The sequence below is a fragment of the Microcaecilia unicolor genome, chromosome 7, assembly GCF_901765095.1.
Source record: "Microcaecilia unicolor chromosome 7, aMicUni1.1, whole genome shotgun sequence".
Lineage (NCBI taxonomy): Eukaryota > Metazoa > Chordata > Amphibia > Gymnophiona > Siphonopidae > Microcaecilia > Microcaecilia unicolor.
The window spans coordinates 236900502-236920295 of record NC_044037.1 but is presented as its reverse complement, the minus strand read 5'-3'; the positions used below and the strand labels follow the sequence as shown (position 1 = coordinate 236920295).

General features: G+C 41.9%; 1 protein-coding gene across 2 annotated transcripts in view; it reads right to left on the bottom strand.

Moving 5' to 3' along the window:
- The window catches only part of GRB14 (growth factor receptor bound protein 14), a 158401-nt gene that overhangs the window by 9532 nt on the left and 129075 nt on the right, over positions 1 to 19794 (bottom strand). The window contains exon 12 of one of the 2 annotated variants that reach the window (XM_030210563.1): positions 5804 to 5897. In XM_030210563.1, coding sequence (XP_030066423.1) covers positions 5804 to 5897 — 94 coding nt within the window. Of the gene's footprint in view, positions 1 to 5803; positions 5898 to 16559; positions 16939 to 19794 lie in introns of those variants that run through there. The other variant, XM_030210564.1, reaches the window with a different exon arrangement.

The following is a 19794-nucleotide window of genomic DNA, read 5'->3' as shown; positions in this document are numbered from 1 at the left end:
TTGTAAGGGAGGTTACCGGATGCCCAGTCCAAATTACGTTTGAAAGAATGCTGCTCAGTGTGCCTGAACAATGGGGAGTAGGGACACAGGGAGAAAGACTGTTTCTGAGCAAATCCTGTATAGTGGGGAAAAAGTGTATTATGAATCACTGGATACTAGACACCCCCCCTTCTTACTGGTACTGGCGAAATAAAATGCATCAATTAATGTTATGGGAAGCGAGAGGGGCGAGAGTAACACCAAAAAGACAGGCACGGTTTTTGACAGTGTGGGGACAGTACATAAATTTGATTTCACCGAAGGCAAGAAGTCAAGTGCTTAATGGGCTTCCATGGGGAAATGGAGAAGATAGGTCGAGATAAGGAGGAACCATGCAACAAGGGGGGGGGGGTTGGGAGGGAGGAATGGGAGAAGCGTAAGTTTTGGTTAATAAGATTGTGACTAAGGTATGTTTGCTGAGAAAATCTTTGAACCAGCAGAAGGTATATTAAGGGAATGGGGGGGGGAGTGGGGGAGAGGGGAGGGAGGGAGGGGGGGGACGAGGACCGTTGATAAACCAGTCTATGATAGCCCAATGTTGATAGCATCATGATAGGAGATGATGTATAATTGGATTAAGTGATGCATTATTTTGAGGTATACTCAATAGAAATGCTGTAAACTGAACAGGGGGGAGGGGGGGGGGGGAGAAAAAGATGTTAGAAAATATTGATGATGCAGTTACGATATATGTATGAAACTGTGACCTGTGCCTAGGCTCACAAAGTGTTTGAATTTCCTGTTTATGTTCACGCTGTTTATTATCATCAATAAAAACCGTTGAAACATAATTATGGTAGTGGCTGCTGAAATGATAAATGTCTTCCATTTACCAAAAGCTCTATCCATCCAACCAGTCCAGGATGTGTCAACGCCAGAGTTCTCTGCCAACTCTTGTGACAGTGAGGTTAAGCCTTCCAAAGCTCTGGTGATAGATCCATCTGGAGCAGTATTGTTGGGGATAAAGGTGCAACACTGTGTACCTATCTTCCGGCACACCCCGCCCTCTGATGCCAAAATCTGGTCAAGAACTAATCTATTTTCCAACGTCATCCTGCTGGTGGCGTCTAATTGTGTTGCAATTCCTTGAACTGCATCTCTAGTGTAGTTCACAAATCTCTGCTGATTGTAATATATGTAGTTAATCCAGTCTAAATTCTTATTTATAGTAGCCCACCAAAAGAAAGCTGATTCAAATCCTGCAGCTATTTGGTTTCTGGCTTTGAACTCATCAGGAACCCCTCTTGGAACTCCAATTGCATCTATATAGACCCGATCATCAAAAGATCCAGGCATTGCATTTCTCTTCACTCGTGAGGAAGAGCTGCTATGAGGAGGGAGCAAAGATGCTATTACAATTGGAATTACCAATTTGACTAAGGCACATCTGCCTGTCCAACTTCTGTGAAGTGTATGGTGGATGGCACGGGTTCCACAATACCACCATATGTCTGCTCTAGCTTGTGAAAAGTCTGTGAGATTTAGATTTCGTAGAGTCCCTTTTTCTAGGGTTGTATTACAATTGGTCAAATTTCCTAGAAACCGTGTATTCTTCACCCCATATCGTTCCAGGTATGTATGATATCTGGTAGCAGGATCTGGAATCCTGAATGCAGGTGGAACCCTCAGCCGAGGGGGTAAGTAGGGGTGGTGCTCGTCAAGATGTTGACAAGACTGATTCACTTCAGTTGTTACCTGAAGTAACTGTAGCATACACCAAAACCCATCCGGGTCATTGTGGAGATCTAAAGGAAAGGGAACTACAGTTGGTTCTGCTCTTGCATGGGAACAAAAATAACAATTAGAGACATTCAAACTCTTTGTAGTATAATGCGCCCATTCGAGCCACAGGTTTGTCTCTCCAAATCCTGTTTCTAGTGCCACTAAATCTTTGGAATTATTAATTGGCACGATCTGGTAAGGAATCTTTACTTCTGGGATTTTTGTTGGCATCAAAGGATTATTTTCTGGTTGGGTTGGGGGTGGAACAATCTTAAATTTCATTACTACCAGCATATCGCTTGATTATGTTAAGTAAGGGTTAATTTTTAGTTTCCGGACTAAGGCTTCCTAGACGATTACAACTGAATTTATGTGCTAAGAAGTATTTTGTTTTGGCATTCTCTTGAGCCTTCCTCTGTTATAGAAGCAGAACAATCAAACTTAGCACAATTTAAAACCCATTTTTAGAAGGAAAATGCATTAAAAGGACAGACACTATAGCATTATAGAATTCGGTACCTTATCCAAAGGGTTAGAAAGCAAAGGTCTAGGGATGAACGGAAACTGTGACATAATCCTAAAGATATAAGCGAGGAAGTAGAAAGTAGAGGTGCAAACCAGGGTAAGACCACCGGGTCAAAAATGACAATGACAAATGGGCTGCATAGATGCAGACAAAGAACAGATGACAAAACCAAGTACGGAGAAAGGAGCGGAGAAAGCATAGAGAGCACTGCAGGAGATGCGAAGGTTATAGAGTTCACTGACAGTAATAGAAAAGTATAACGGAAGAGCAAGTGGCGAGGAGATAACCACAGGAAAAAGTGAAATCATAGAGAGTAGGAGCAAAAAACTTAAATAAGGGACATGAAGGAACAGAAAGTAGATTCTGGGTAAGACGGAACAGAACTGTGTCTGGATCAGACTCAACCCAAGATCTTCAGACATATAAGTACAGAGAAGACATAACAGAGAGAAAGCACTGCATCCCACGAATACAGGTGTATTGAGGGAAAGACAAAAAAGTTAAGAACAGAAAGGAGGCGGCGAAGGAACCGCACAAGGGAAAAGAACAGAGGAAGTCAGAAGGGCAAGTAGGGGAGTTCATAGGTAGAGACAATAGATGTGAGAATAAAGGAAAACCGAGAATAGAATGGGGAGGGAACAGAAACGCATCTGAAGCAGGCAGAACATCTGTAGTGAGCCAGAAAGCATACAGAGAACGAAGGGGTATAAAAGAAGAGAGAAGAGAACAGAAAAGAGAAAAAGAGAACGCGCAACCTCTAAGGATCGTTGAGCCAGAATGCTCGCATCAAGACCAATCCAAAGAATTGAGCGGGAAATAGACAGGCAGCAAACACGAGATCGGAGTCTCCTCGTCTCGTAGTAATGCACCAATCACGCAACAATCACACACTTACACGCATCTCGCATCCATCTTGGGTCTGAAACCTTACCACAAGCCATTGACCTAGCAGTAACTGGGCAGTAATGGTCTATGTGCATCAAATTCCACTTGACACTGCCACGCGTCAGAAAATAAAAAATATTTTTCAGACGCGTGTAGCGGACGTGCGCCAAAATTGAAATTACCACAAGGGCTATGCAGTAACTTGGTGGCAGCTCCAATTTGGGGTGCGTTGGGTGTACGTAGGTGCCTACGCGGCTTAGTAAAAGGGCACCTAAAAGTTTTGGATAGTAATGCAACCATGGTCAGTTTTAGCAAACCGGACTCTTAGCATCTTAGTATGATCATCCTACTCCCTCCTTAATTTCCTTCCTTTCTTTGTAGAATAATATGTACCCTTTTATGATGATATTTGAGGCACTGGATCTCCCATATGAGGATCTATAATAAGTGCTAATTTTGGCTGATATATGTGAGTTGCATGTCTGATTTTTTTTTTATTTGACTTTTTTCCTTAACATTTGTTAATGGAACTAATATTTTAATTTTGTCTTTTTCAAGATATTTTTTTAATATATTATGTTAAATTTTGAGATTAAGGAACACAAAATTTAACAACCCACATTTCAAAGTGATTTAAGTGGACAGGAGAGGCTCCTGCATGCTTAAACTGCTTGTGGCCGCCTAACCGTCGATATTTAGCAGCACTTCACTGGTCAGTGTTGCTAAATATCGACTCTGACCAGCAATGTGTGAAGTGGGTAGGTCAGGGGCAGAATCGGGGAGGAGCCAGCAGTTATGTGGATGCCAGCAATTTTTAGTGCAGGCACAGGCATAGCCTATCAGGCTTGAAAGAAGTCCTAAATTTGGCCAGTTAGCTATGCGAGGGCTGGCTCAAGCATAACTACCAGTACCAATTGGCACCATTTCAGTTTCTTTCCTCTCCCCTCCCCGAGAACAAGACTTTCCTCTTTCAGGTCCCAATCTCCCTGCCCCCCACTGAAAACAAGGCCCCCTCTCCTTCAAGTCATCAAGATGAAGACCTCCCCTCCCCCATTCAGGATAGGCTCTCCCAGGTCTACCTAATATTCCTGGTGATCTAGCAGCTGCCTCAACAAAATGGCTGCCGTGACCTCTAGCAGCAGCTTTGTGGTACTTAGTAGTATGGAGTGGTCTAGGGAGGGGTGGCATAGTCTTTTCTTTTAACCTTATTTTGCCTTTTCTCTCCTATGTGATTTGGCGCTCCTTTCTGTCTACTATTCTATTTGAATTGTTGTAATGAAATTGTAAACTGTTCTGCCGTCTTGTACAAAGGGTGGTATATTAAACCTAATAAACCATAACCATAAAAATAAACCATAACGTTTCTCTACAATGTGGACAGGACAGGTTTACCCTATTTCATTTTTCTGCTTTTCCATATCATATTTTTCCTGTTTCTTTTTGTATCTCCGCACATGATGATCTGCTTGGAAGAAAGATAGTTTTTATTTACTTTTGTGTTGCCACTAAATTACTTTTGTTTGTGTATTTCCATTTCTATTTTTGCTTGCTCAAAATATTATATAGTAGCTTAAAATATAAATAAAAAGTACATGTTGTTCCGCAGCGTTTCTACATTTAACTGCATATGGTGGAGGTATTCGCAAATATGGAGCTAGGTTGGAGAAGGCAAAAACATGTAGTTTTGGATTTTCAAAATGCCATATATTGTTTTGGCTGGAAAACACACTTGCTGAAAAAGAAGGTACAACTCTGTGCAGATAAATTTATAAGGAATAATCATCAAGGTAAAGCAACCCACTTTGATTATTAGTCCAAGGCGTAGTTTGTACCACTCCAGGCAGTGTGTTTTTTCTAGCAAAAAAGGTGCCGGTACTGAAATGCTAGGCCACCTTTCAGGAGTGGAGTGATCACTGAGGGACCCACCACACAATAGCCAGGCCCCCTCCAATCAGTCACAGAATCTATGACAAGACAAAATTGGTGTCTAGAGTCTGAGCTCTATCATTAAAACTTGGGTACCATGGGTCAATTCTAGCAGACAATCGAAAAGGTGCCGGTACTCATTACCCCTTCAAAAAAAGCCCTGACTCCAGGTGAACTGATTTTTGCCTCATTAATGGCTAAACTGCAGCGCAGTGGTGTAGCCATGGGGGACCTTGGGGTCTGGGCTCCCCAATTTTGGTTTGGGGCCCCAAGGTCTGCTGGTTTGGCTGGTGAGGGGCCCCAAGTCCCGCTAGCAGAATCTTTCCTGCGGCAATATTTGCCACTTTGCTGCCTACCCTTCTTTCCCCTTCCCCTGTGTGCATGCTCATTTTTAGTGAAATTGAGCATGTGCGAGCTTCATGCATGCACATTTTCATTAAAAACAAGCATGTGCACTGGGGTGGGAAAGCAGGGTAGGCAGTGTGGTAGTGAATATCACTGCAGGAAAGCTTCTGCTGGCAGGGCTTGGGGACCCCCACCAGCCCAGGTATGTGGGGTTACGGTGGGGGTCAAGAGCAGTAGGGAGGTGTGCCAAACATACCCCCCCACACACACACACTTTGGGCTCATGTCCCCTCCCAAATCAAGGTCTGGCTACGTGTCTGCTGCAGTGTGTTTTCATTAATATCTAATGACTTCACTTACCGGTACAATTTGAAAGTGTTTTGCTCTCTGTCCATGGCATAATGAAAGCACAAAGGTTTTTGGACTACTTTGACTGTCCCGTACCAAAAATACCCTAAGAAAAGATATTAGAAAGATTTGAATAATTTCTAATAGACAAGCTGTTTGATAAATACATTAGACAGTTCATGCAAAATAGATTGGCATTGATTGGATTTAAGTCCTCTTCCATCAGTCAAAAAGTGTGGGGTGGACTGGCTCCCAAATCTTCCCCTCCCACCTTCCAGAATTCAACATACAAAGTGTAGCCCAACTTCTAGAATTTTGGGGAAACTTCTTGTGATTGTGAAAGAGATTTTCAAGAAGAAGAGGTAGAGAAGATTGTGAGCCCCAGAGTTTTTATTAACTTTGAATGGGTGGGAGGAGAGATATGGCAGACTGTTGACCCCCAAGATTTAAAATGAATTCAAGTGAAGGGTTGTCAGCAAAGGGGTTTACATTGAATTGAGCAAGAGGGAGGAAAGATATGAGGAATCTGGTGGCCTCAAGGTTTACTTTTAATTAAGGCAGGTGGTATGGGGGATAATGTGAGTTGTCATTCTGCACTTCTCTTTTTATTTGGTGGTGAGCAGGAGCAGGTTGGAGTGGAGGAGTGGCCTAGTGGTTAGAGCACTGGTCTTGCAATCCAGAGGTGGCCGGTTCAAATCCCACTGCTGCTCCTTGTGATCTTGGGCAAGTCATTTAACCCTCCATTGCCTCAGGTACAAACTTAGATTGTGAGCCCTCCTGGGACAGAGAAATATCCTGTGTACCTGAACGTAACTCACCTTGAGCTACTACTGAAAAAGGTGTGAGCAAAATCTAAATAAATAAAATACTGGCCTGCAATATTTAGACACCAAACTTGCATGCCCTAGCCAGACCCTGCCACTTGCCCCACCAAGTTTTAAGGCACCTAAGTTTAGGAATCTAGTAAAAACTAGATATTCAGCCCCAATCAGTTTTCAATGTCTCAATTTACGGGCTTGACTCCCAAAATTAAGGTGGCAATTCTATAACTTGGCAATAAGATTTGGGTGACCCAGTGCCATGTACTAAGCGCCAAGATGCCATTATAGAATACTAGTATAAATCAGCATTGGTACACCTAAAGATAGGTGCCAACAGTCATGCCAAATCACTGGCAGCTTTAACTGTTGATCCCTAGTGTGCCCTTAAGTGCGTGCAACTTATAGTATTGTATATGTTACACACCTATCTTGGAGACATGCCCATGAGCTGCCCATGTTTACATCCCCTCGGACTTAAACGCTAACCCCCTGATTCTATAAAGGTTGTCAAAAATTGCATATGCAAATTTAGGCACAGTTCTGATTTACACATGCAATTTAATTGAATAACAAGGCTCGTTATTCAATTAAATTGCATGTGTAAATAATTGGCTTTTTAACAAGCAATGATTGGAATTAACTAGATTTAATTGGGTGTAATGCGCGTAAAGCTTGGCACATGATCTGCACCACAACTTATGCATGGTCTGAAAAAGGGGGTAAAGAAAGGGAATGGTCATGGGCATTTCAGGGCAAAACAGGGGAGTGGTTTTGAGATATGCATGTAATTACAGAATAAGGGTGCTCCAAAATAAGGGTGCTCCACGCATAAACCCTTTCATCTATGCAGACAATGTCACAATATAAATCCCTTATAAACATGATCTGACCGAAATCGCCAACAAAATCAAGCTCAGCTTGAACATTATGGACTCATGGGCAAATGCATTTCAGCTAAAATTCAACACAGAAAAAACACACAGTCTCATCCTCTCATCCCAATACAATACAAATAAACTCACAAGCATAAACACCCCAGATTACACCCTTCCTCTCTCAGACAGCCTGAAAATTCTTGGCGTTACAATCAACCGTAACCTCACCCTAGAGAACCAAGTGAAATCTACAACAAAGAAAACATTCCATGCAATGTGGAAACTCAAACGTGTGAAACCATTCTTCCCGAGGGATACATTTTGCAACTTGATACAATCAATGGTACTAAGCCATGTAGACTACTGCAACAGAATCTATGCGGGATGTAAAGAACAAATCATAAAGAAACTTCAGAACGCTTAAAACACCGTAGCCAGGCTTATATTTGGAAAAACACAATTCGAAAGCGCCAAACCCCTTCGAGAAAAACTGCACTGGCTCCCAATCAAAGAACGTATTGCTTTCAAAATCTGCACCCTGGTTCATAAAATTATCTAAGGCGAAGCCCCAGGATACATGACAGACCTCATAGACTTACCAACCAGAAACACAACAAGATCAGCACGAACGTACCTAAATCTCCACTACCCAAACTGCAAAGGACTCACATACAAATCAACTTATGCATCCAGCTTTTCCTACATAAACACACAACTATGGAACGCATTACCAAAAGCCGTGAAAACAACGTATGACCACCTAAACTTCCAGAAATCACTAAAAACTAACCTGTTCAAAAAGGCATACCCCTACCGGCCCAACCTAAATGCCTGAACCATGCAACACAATCGAAACCAAACAGCGTAATGGACATAACACAACTCCTCCTCTCTACGATTCCCTATTGTGTCTGTTACACACGAACCTTATTCTACCACTACATCACTTTGTAACTGTTTATACCAGAATTGGCGATCGCCTTTATGGTACTTTGTAAGCCACATCGAGCCTGCAAATAGGTGGGAAAATGTGGGATACAAATGTAACAAATAAATAAATTTAGACAGTGGCATTTGCACCATTTTTTGTTTCACACCTAAATTTATGTGTGATAAATTTAGGTGTGAAACAAAAACATGGTGCAATGCCACTGTCTAAATTTGTGATTATCACGCTTAAGCAGTATTCTAAAACCATGCTGAATACCTCTTAAGTGGGGGGTTTTCATTGCCGATTTTTTAAGGCACCATTTACTGAATCTAGCCTTAAGTGATTTTTGGCATGTATTTTATAGAGTAGTGCCTAGCACTTATGCACACAAATGACAATTACTGACATCATTTGCATACATAAATGTACCTATTCTATAAGCTGATGCATGTAAATGGCACCCAAATTTAGGTGCACCTTATAGAATTGCCCTTTAAATGCCTTGAATGTTTGAAACTGATACCCTAGTTAATTATTTTAAGGTATTATAAAAGAATAGGATGCATTAATATAGCAATTTAGGGTTTGATATTCAAAACGATTTAAACGGCCGTTCAAATCCCCTGTCCAGGGCTAAACATGCATTTTCAATGGCACTTGACTAGATAGTGCTGCTGAAATGCCTTAGTGCCCAAGTCGAAACTGGTTATTTTGGGGAGTTCCAAAGGTGGAGTCGGCACTTAGCAGGTTAAGTGTCGATTTTCAGCACTTAACCAGCTAAGATAACTGCATAAATAAGACTGCATAAAATGCAGTCCTGTCTTTATGTGATTCTTCATAGTGAGTTAAGTACAGAATACTGCACTTAACCGACTAGGTTTTCGCGCCTCTGTATACCCAGAAATTCAATGTCAGAGCCCAGACATAGCTCAGTATTTAATTTCCAGGTATAACGCTGGCAGTGTTCAGCAAAACACTGATCGCTGCCAGCTGACTATTGGGTCCTAAGGAAATAACTTTAAAAAGCTTATGCTGGGATCCCCAGGACCAGCTTAATCACTAGGGTGGCAGCTTCTACTGTGAAAGGCAAACAGCAGCTTGAATCGAAGCAAAACGGTAGATCCCTGACGCCAGACAACTCATGGTACCATTGGTGCATACTTTTACTGGTAGGAAAGGTAGAGAATTTTAAAATTGTCCATTTTCCTAGATTAAAAAAAAAATAACATTTATCCAGTTAAATGGCTTTTGAATGTTACCCTAATTAACTAAAGCAAAACAGCAAAAGTAGAGGCTGACAAATGCGCAAACCAATAGGGAGATGATATCAAAAACCAGTTTATTTAGAATATTCATATCAAGGACCTGACACGGTCCGTGTTTTGGCGCCAAAGCGCCTGCCTCAGGGGTCACAATCAACTTTCTCTGAGAAGAAGCTGATAGGCTTGAATAATTCCTTTATGTATGCAAGTTAATCCACAGAGAGAACAAAAGAACAGCCAACCAATCAGCAAACACCATGTGACAAGAAAAGAATTTTCTGAATAAACTGGTTTTTGATATCATCTCCCTATTGGTTTGCGCATTTGTCAGCCTCTACTTTTGCTGTTTTGCTTTGACTTTCCGTGGAGGCTCCTCCTGTCTTCTTGGATTTACCCTAATTAACTATACACATAGAAAAGTTTAATATTTAAAAGAGTGATAGCCATCTATGCATTTTACAGAAGTGCTCTGGAATGACGGATGTTATGATAATCATAAGCGTTGAGTTTAATCTGTCATGCCACCTCATTCCCTACAGTCCAGCAAGAACCCTTTGGTCTGCTAACCAAAACCAATTAGTAGTGCCCTTCTAACGAGAAATAGTCCAGGAACATATAAGGCATGAATTTGTTTTCTGTTCAAGGTCCTCAACAATGGAATTCAGTCCCTGCTTCCCTCTGCTTACAGAAGTCTTTGGATAAATTCAAAATAGATTTTATGACTCATTTATTCATGGATGCCTACTATTAACACCTTTTCTCAATCCTTTTCAGCAAGCCCTCAGGGATGAGTCCTGATGCATTTTTAGCATTCCTTTTGTTTTTCCCTACCCACTATCCTATCTGACATTGTAGCTCTACCTGTCCTGCCCCTTCACTGATGTTATGTTGTCTTACATCACTTTCTTGCTTTTCATTCCTTCTCTATGTGTTAGATTGTAAGCCGCTCTGAAGGTCCCCTATATGACGGGATAGTAATACTTAAATAAACTTGAAAATTTGTAAATAAGTAGGCAATTAATGTGAATGGAATTAAATTATAAGTTCACAAAGCTTGAGTTAAATACATACAAGAAGGATTATATACTTCTTGAAGCAATTATAAAAAGACAGAGAATATGTACATTCATTTGAGTGTGGCCATAGTAATAATGTTGGTTCTGGGTGTTTTCGTGGTTGATAGTGTAAGTAAAATGTGTGCAATGAATCAGCAGTTTTTATGAGCTATAGTGTAAAAGAGGCATTGGAGGAGGAGAAACTACCTACTGCAGAGGGCATATGGAGACCATTAATTCTCTATGCCAGTAGTTATGTAATGAGCTGAAGCCTTCCACTAGGCTTTCATGGTCATTGGAAACTTACAGACCACTCTAAGTGGAAAAGCAGGTCAGGCACCTCAAGCTATACTATATAGTGTGAGTGCTCTTCTCATGAGAACCTATATATTTCTTTTCCTTGGGATATACACCTCAGACAGCCATGATAGAGTTTTATCATGTTTTTCAATTAACATTTGGGGGTCAACAGATTACATACACATTCCAACCAGGCCATCTATGTATAGTGAACCCAACTATTAGAAACACAGTGTCTTTTGTTCTCTCTATATTCAGGTAATCTGCAATGCCATAGATCTTAACACTGAAGTTTTCCAAACTTAACAAGCTTTTGCCATGCTACCTACATTCTGTCACAATTTGCCATAAAATGAGTTTTGAGTGATCAAATCTACAGGGAATTATATCTAGGTAAGCAACCACCTATTATATAAAATTCTTAAACTTAATACTCCTCTTTTTTCTCCACAGAAGTCTCTGAGTCCTTTGCTGGCTAAGAATAGACACCATGGGAGTCCCAGTAATGCTTGGCAGCCTCCTACACCACACTGTCCTACTCATTCTAATCTTCTCTTCATTTCCCCCCACAGGTAATAGAAGTTATTCCCCCCTCAAAAAAAAAAAAAAACTGTCTCAGAACCCTTATTGCTGCAGACCAGAGTGCAGGTAAGGAGTACTACAATGTGACTCACAGGCACACACATTTTGTAACTGAAAGGATCTTAGGTCTGTTGAAAACCCACTTCAGGTTCATGGACAGATCTAAAGGAACTCTACTTTATAGCTCTATAAAGGCCTATAAAGTATTTCCTTTGTGCTTCATAACTTGTTCCTGACCTACAGGCAACCTACACCTCAGAGGAATTAGAAGAGACCTCTGAGAGTGAGAAGGAGGCTATCAAAGAACTGAAAAGCTGGGGAGGAGAAGGGAGAGAGGTAAGCCAACATCGTAACACCCATTCAAATTTGCAACATCTAGACACCTGTCTATCGGTGTGCTGTGCCTGAGAGATGTCCCCGCTGTAACATTATTTTCAAGGGGCCGCTTAAAGGAGAGAGTTCTCTATAGCATGCAGCCAAAATTGTGCAGTTGCATGCTCAAGGTCCCTTTTGAGTAAGAGTTCTTCCTTCCAGTCAGTTGTTACCGGGCCGATGGACAAACCTGTGGTTGCTCTAAGAAGTACTACAGTGTCTTCCTCTGGTGGACTAGATGTTTCAAATGCTTCAGGAGTGTCTAAGTGCTGGGAGGTGACCTACCACACCCTCCCCCCCCCCCCCTTTTGATGGCAACCTTGGGTGCAGGGATTAGTGTTCCAAAGATGGGATCTTCTTTTCACAGCACTCCTGACTTCAGTGATTTAACTGTTTCTAGCCCAATTGCATTGGTTAATATTCCTGCTCCATTTACGTTAACAGATTGTTTTTTTTCTCCAGCACTTATCTGGATAGTGATTGTTCAATCTGAACAGATACTGAAGTCAGTGGTAAATCAACTAGTGGACTTTTCAAAGCAGACTTAAGAGAAATTTGATTCTAAAGCTGAAAAGGAACGTTTAGCATGACTGGAAGGTCAAGTAAAAACTTTTCAGGGAAAAAGTTCTTCTTCAATAAAATAGTTTATCTCTCCATAAGAAATTGGAGTTCTTGGAAAATTTTATTTATTTATTTTTATTTTATTGCATTTGTATCCCACATTTTCCCACCTTTTTGCGGGCTCAGTGTGGCTTACAATAAGATATGAATAATAGAATTACATTTGTTACAACTTGGTTATGGAATACATTGTGCAGAGTTGTGCGAGACATTTGAATATCATTAGGAATATAACATTGGGACATCAACATAGAAACATTGGAAGGAGACAGTGGGACAATGGATTACGGGATGAGGGATCAGAAGTGGATGTATATTGTATTGATGAACAGTGAGTATGGACTCTATGTGTTTGGTTCTTTCCGTAAGTTTGTTCAAACAGGTGAGTCTTCAGTAGTTTTCGGAAGGAAGCTTGTTCGTTGATCACTCTTAGGTTGCGCGGTAGTGTATTCCAAGCCTGCGTGCTCATGTGGGAAAAGGTTGACGCGTGTAGCGTCTTGTATTTCAGGCCCTTGCAAGTGGGGAAGTGGAGGTTGAGGTATGTTCGGGATGACCTTTTAGCATTTCTGGGTGGTAGGTCTATCAAACTAGATCCAAAAAATTGTCATTATTAAACTTTCTAACTTGCACATTTTTGTCTGCAGAGGTTTTCTTTAGGAAATTCCTTAGGAAGGTCTTGTTGTTGCCCAGTTCAGATTCAATTGTTATTGCTAATTTGTATTATCTTCCACTATGAAGTTTCAGCAAAATGAACAGAAAGGGTCTATGGATGTTCTACAGGCATCAGAATCTTAATTTGACTGAATTTCTGGAGACTACTATGTAATAGGGGCCCGCACTGCCCTCCTGGTGACATTTTTGACAATCTTGTTAAATCTGTTGTCTTAAAGACTAATTTAAGAAAAAGGGTGCTATTTTGATTTGCAGATTTATGATATAAATTTTCCCAGATATACTGTAGCTAAGGCCACACAAGAACAGAGGAAAATGTTTCTTCAGCTGAAATCTAAAGTGTTTGCATTAGGGGCCTACTTTCTTTCTTAAGTTTCCCTGTAAGTGTTTAATTTATTTTAACTATGTTCGTTATGTTTTTCTGGATCCAATTCAATTGGAAGAGATGTCAATGAGGCAGTGAAAGAAACAGTCAAAAGAAATACCACCTGGAGTGACAGCTCCAGGAAGACCTGTAGTAAACACAAGTTTGATAACCAGGATAAAATTTATTAGCACATAAAATTTATCCTTGTCATACTGGTGTTTTTTGCCATTTTTACTGCAGGCTCCCCATGTCCAATTCAGTTGGAGACATTTATTCAATCAAAAACTGTTGATAATGTTCTGTCTGACCAATGTAAGTTTGGGGAACATTTTTCTTTTTAGAATTGTTAAAACCAGACTAAGTAATGAATCTGTATAAAAGGAATTTTGTTTCTCTTTGATTTCTTTAGTTTATTTTCATTGCATTTGTCCACCTTCCCAACAGTGGCGTAGCTACATGGGGCTACGAGGGCCTGGGCCCCCTCCAAAAAATTTGATCTGGGCCTCTGGTTTGGCTGGTCCTCAACCCCCACCAGCTGAAGTCTTTGTCTAGTGCTGGTCTCCAGCACCGCCACATTGCCTGCTCTGCTCTCTCTTCCCCTCATGGTCTGGCACGGGGAAGAGAGAGCAAGTGGGCAATGTGATGGCACCGGAGACCAGCGCTGGATGAAGGCTTCAGCTGGCTGGGGTTGGGGACCCCCACAAGACAAGGTATGTGCAGCGGCGGTGCTTCAGCTGGTGTAGATTGGGGATCCCCGCCAGCCAAGATATGTAAAGTGGCTGCAGTGGGTGGGGAGCAGCAGGGTGGAGGAGGTGGGGGCGGCAGTGGAGGGGGGCAGTGGCAGGCCGGCAGACCAAAATGTGCCCCCACACTGGGCTCTGGCCCTCTCCTACCTCAAGGTCTGGCTACGCCCCTGCTTCCCAATAACAGGAGCTTGAATTAAGAATGCACTTTATTACTGTTTTAATATTTCTTCTTTAATTATGTGCCATTGGTTAGATTTTCTAATTTAATTGTGTAATACAGTCGTTAAAATTCTAATAAAAATAAAATAAAAACAATAGAAAGCCAGAAGCAGCAAAGACATGAATGTGCAGAGGCAGAAAGAAATAATTTGATTCTGATACATTTTTAATATGTAAATGTGACTTTATTTACAATGCATATTTTTACATAAATCATGATTTGCATGGAACCCCAAGTCTTTGAACTGCTATAAGCCCCTGGAGCTATTCCACTTGAGGGCTGTGATGTAGAAGGATTTGGTCTAAGACAACACTGGCCTACAAGGGAAGAAATAACTTACCTGGAATTTTATAGTCAGAGCTTCCTGCTAGAGATGACACAGGGACAAAGTTTGTCCATGTTCCTGCAAGCTCATTTTAAACCCATCCACACAAGCCTTGAAGGCATGGAAATATAGAAGGATTGGAACCAAACAACTTAGCGGTGATAAGATGGCAACATCAGTAGTTGGGAAGCAAAGCCAGTGCTGGGCTAGAACCTATGGGTTTAAATGGAAAGATCGAGGGGCATCACTTTTTCTAACCCTATTGGCTTATTCCTGCATTGACGTATGAGATGCCATTTTCTGATTGTTGCTTGGACAGATTGGCATTTAGCTTAAATATTTCACCACCATTTTGTGTAAGCTAGCCCGCAGACAGCAGCAAGATGTGCAGAGTTTAATCAATGAGTAAATGAAATAGCCTAATAGTGGTTTTACTACCAATTTTATGTTTTTCAACAATAGTTTTCTTTTCTTTCTATGTTTAAAGAATCCTGCAAAAGCCTGAAGCAGAGATTCAAAATGCTGGCCATTGTCGGATGGTTACAGTGTGTCAGATGAGAGCTGTTGGAATCTTTGGGCAGAAGCATGTGAAGTTTGAAGCAAAGTGATTTTCAGTTTTTGAGAAAATGCTTAAAGAAATTGATTGAACATTACCTTAGACGTTATTCTTTAATCACAGTAGTTTTTTTTTTAGCCTATTATTATATTGAAACCATTGATGGACTGAATAGAGTAAGTCCTGGCTCGCTGCTTTTTCCTCCTTGTGATAATCTTTAGCTATTTCTAAATTATTCTAAGAGTGTGATGTGTTTACCATTTTGTATATGCTGAATTTATAGTACCCCACTCCCTTCTTTTGATTTATTGGTATGTGTTAACCAGGTCAAGTCTTGCACTCAACTAACTAGAGATGCCTACAGATACCCTCTTGTAAGGTTGCATACAGGGTGGAAAATCATTGGTGGCACTGTTCCCCCTAAGCTGAGCGGGGAGTCCTCCAACTTCACTACTACCAGTGGTAGGTAATGCTTCACTATTGTGTTTTCAATCACTAGGGACAGGCAGGTTCTCTGGATTCATGCAGAGATAGCCTGTCCCTCACTATTGAAAATGTGATAGTGAAACAGCACCCCACCCTACTGGCAGGACTATAGGTGGAGAACCTCTGTTCAGCTTATAGGGAACAGTGATTGGTGGATTATATCCATGGCTGGGTTAGTGTTTTGGAACACACTACTTGCTGAGCCATGATTGGAGACTAATGCAATGAGATTTCAGAAACAAAGGCATTTGTCTTTTCAACTTCATTTCATGACAAGCTATAAGTGGTATATGGTGTGCAGTATTGAGTATTTTAATGTACTAAATATATTCGCAATGCTTGTTAAGTATTGGTGTTTTTTTAGGGTTAGTTCATATGTTGTTAAGTATAATCCGCCTTAAATGCATCGATGGTTGGAATAGAAATCTGAAGAAATGAAAAAAACAAGAGAGATAGCAGGAGGAGAAGGGCTATGGGGGAGGGGGGAGGAAACCAATACCATACATTTATCTATTATCTACAATAAATGTTTCATTGTATATACAAAATTTCAGAGGTCACCCTTCAGGCTCGCCAACAGCTGCATCATCCTCTTATTCATGGACATGTGACATTCTGCAGAGACATTCATTAAGGTCACCATCTGGGAATTCAGGCAAGACTTCAGAAACATTGGAGAGCTTTGGGCCTTCTCTAAAGGATTTTCCACAATAGATAAAGATCGATATTCATAGCTGCACCTTGATATTTCTTCTCCCTCAAAGGCACTAGCCTCCTCCATTTCTTCTGTTACTTGGTTTTTTATTCTCCTACTGTCTCCCTGTGACTGTTGCCTGTACTAGGAGCACATCTTCTACCACTGGAATTCCCTTCATGGTGGCTATTGGTAGATTAAAGATGTGGCATTCCCTGTACCCTCCTGCTGACTCCATGATGAAAGCAGAATGGTGCTTGTCCTGCAGATAGGAAACACAAAGGGGTACAAGGTACCAGAACCATATGGTGTCACATATATAATATTTCCTTGAATAATATACCCCCGATCTGCAGACAAGGACTGGGTCAAATAAATGGCTGCTACTAGTGCAGGTAGCAGTTTTAATTGTATACACATTATCTGACCTGTGATCATGCTATCCATTGCCCATGCCCTCCACCAATTACAACATGCAGTCAATATTGCATTAGCAGCTCATTACTTATTAATGGACATTTTTTGCACTCAGTTGACAGGTAGGTGGTAAAGCTGCAGTCACAAGCTACCAAAATTGGGGGCATCTTTGCAGAGGAGAGAAAGTGTTAGGTTCCAGAAGGGCCCTGTCTACTGTGATACAGTGGGCTTCACATATGTGAAAAGGAAACTCTGCCTCCCCACAAGCAAGTAGGCTTAATAGTAAACAACAAGGTGTGGCAGTAAACGGCCACATATGATGCTAAGGTATTGAATTATACTTACTTTGTGTTACTGTAGGGCAGGAGACAATCAGACAACTGAGCCCAGAAATGGTAATGCCATCCAGTTTTTTTTTTCCAACCCTTGGCATTCTGTCCAAAGTCAGAATTAGGTGAGGGTGACTAAAGCTTGGCCACAGGCACCATATTTCAAGATATAAAGACCCATTACAAGAAGCAAAACAGTTGTCAGCAGGCAGAGTATTGAAAAGCTGCTACCTGACCCTGGAACAGCTCTGTACTGCTCAGTCACTTCATCTCACCTCACACCCCTCCCATGCAGCCAGTAGAAGGAGCATTACTTTATAGCATATCAGCTTCCTCAGCTGCATGGGCCTACTCCCATTGTATGTCTGAGATCTTCTGGCTCATACATAAGGCAGAGCCAACACAGCAAAGGACGCTGATGTACTATTGTGCCAGCTACACGGGAAGAGGGTAGAAATAGAATGTATCAGAAATTCAGGGAAGACAGACCAATGTAGCAAACAAGGCAAGGTAATGGACAGGAAATCTATAGGACTCGGTGACAGAGGACAGATAGAGAGACTTAGGTGACTTAGGAGAAAGACGGGGACCTATATGAGGAAGGATAGCAAGACAAGGAAAGGAGATGTAAATGTACACAGAGGATGGGAGCTAGGAGAAGGACACCTACATGAGGATAGTAAGTAAAATCCATATCAAGAATGGAGAGGGGAAGATGTATATCACATAAGGCTGTGAAAGGCAGGGAGCTATGATTTGGTGGTAGAGACAGGGGAAGGTAGGAGTAGAGGGTGGAAATGGGGAACTTGGAGGCCGGCAAAGGAATGAAACAAAAGTGAAGAACAGGAGGACTAGGGAGGAAAGAGTAGGAAATGGAAGGTTGGTAAGTAGCTGAAAAGTAAAAAGGGAGAAACTAGAGGGAAGAAGGAAGAATGAAATTATCTATAGGTACATGAAAAGCAGATGAGAAAAAAAATGAAACAGAAGGATCAATGTTAGAATAGATGTTGGGGAGAAAGGGAAGAAGACAAGAAGGGAACAAAACAGAAAATGAAAATGAGATCCTGTTACTAATTGTAATACGCACATTGAATACACTCCAGGGAATTAGGTATTAAAAAAAAATCAAATTAATACAATATATTAAATGGAACAGTATTTGTAATATCCTAATAATGGTATCTGGCAAGTAGCCACCTGGACAGTTCCCACTGGACACTTCCCACCCACCAAGTCTCACCAGACAATTCCCCCCCAGGATGATTCACCTCAGGCAAATTTCCACCGAAGGGGCATAATTACCGCCTAGGACTTCCCCTTCCCCCCACCCCCAGCTATCTCTCACCCTCTGAAGGGAACAGGCAAGCAGGAAGCGACTTGCCAGCACCGGGCCTCCCCTTTGAAGTTAAGGGGGCAGGAGAGGCAGTGTGAGTGGGGGGAGGGGGGCATGAAGAGAGGCAGCTTGCAGCGGTCCGGTTCTGTCCCGGGCCTGGCTATGTCTCTCGGCGACCCTGCCATTAGGATGCAACTCTACATAGAGAGATAGATAGATATCCTCAGTAGTATCTGATTGCTTCCTTGTTGCCGTCACGGCTGGATTAACAATCTAGTGGGCCCAAGGCAAACATATAATTGGAGAGCTGCAAAGTTACCCATTCCAGGAGACTGACCTTTTGACTAGTCCTGGTTTGACACTTACATCACAAAGCAGCCTAATAGTTATATTCCATGAATAAATCCATTTTGAAATCAGTGCTGCAGGTACCATAATGCACAGGCTGAGGTTGGCAGAAATCCAGGGCTAGTCAACAAAGAGGAGCATAATCGAACGGGGTGCCCAAGTTTTCCTGAGGGCGTCCTCACAGGACTTCCCCGCAAAGGGGCGGGAAAACCCGTATTATCAAAACAAGATGGGCGGCCATCTTTTGTTTCGATAATACGGTCGGGGACACCCAAATCTCAACATTTAGGTCGACCTTAGAGATGGTCGTTCCCGATTTTCGGTGATAATGGAACCCGAGGACGCCCATCTCAGAAATGACTAAATCCAAGCCCTTTGGTCGTGGGAGGAGCCAGCATTCATAGTGCACTGGTCCCCCTGACATGCCAGGACACCAACCGGGCAACCTAGGGGGCACTGCAGTGGACTTCAGAAAAAGCTCCAAGATGCATAGCTCCATTACTTTGCATGCTGAGCCCCCCAACCCCCCCCCCAAATAAAAACCCACTCCCCACAACTCCAAAAGTTTAACAGGTAGGGGGGATGGGCCTGAGTCCACCTGCCTGAAGTGCACTGCAGTACCCACTATAACTGCTCCAGGGACCTGCATACTGCTGTCATGGAGCTGGGTATGATATTTGAGGCTGGCATA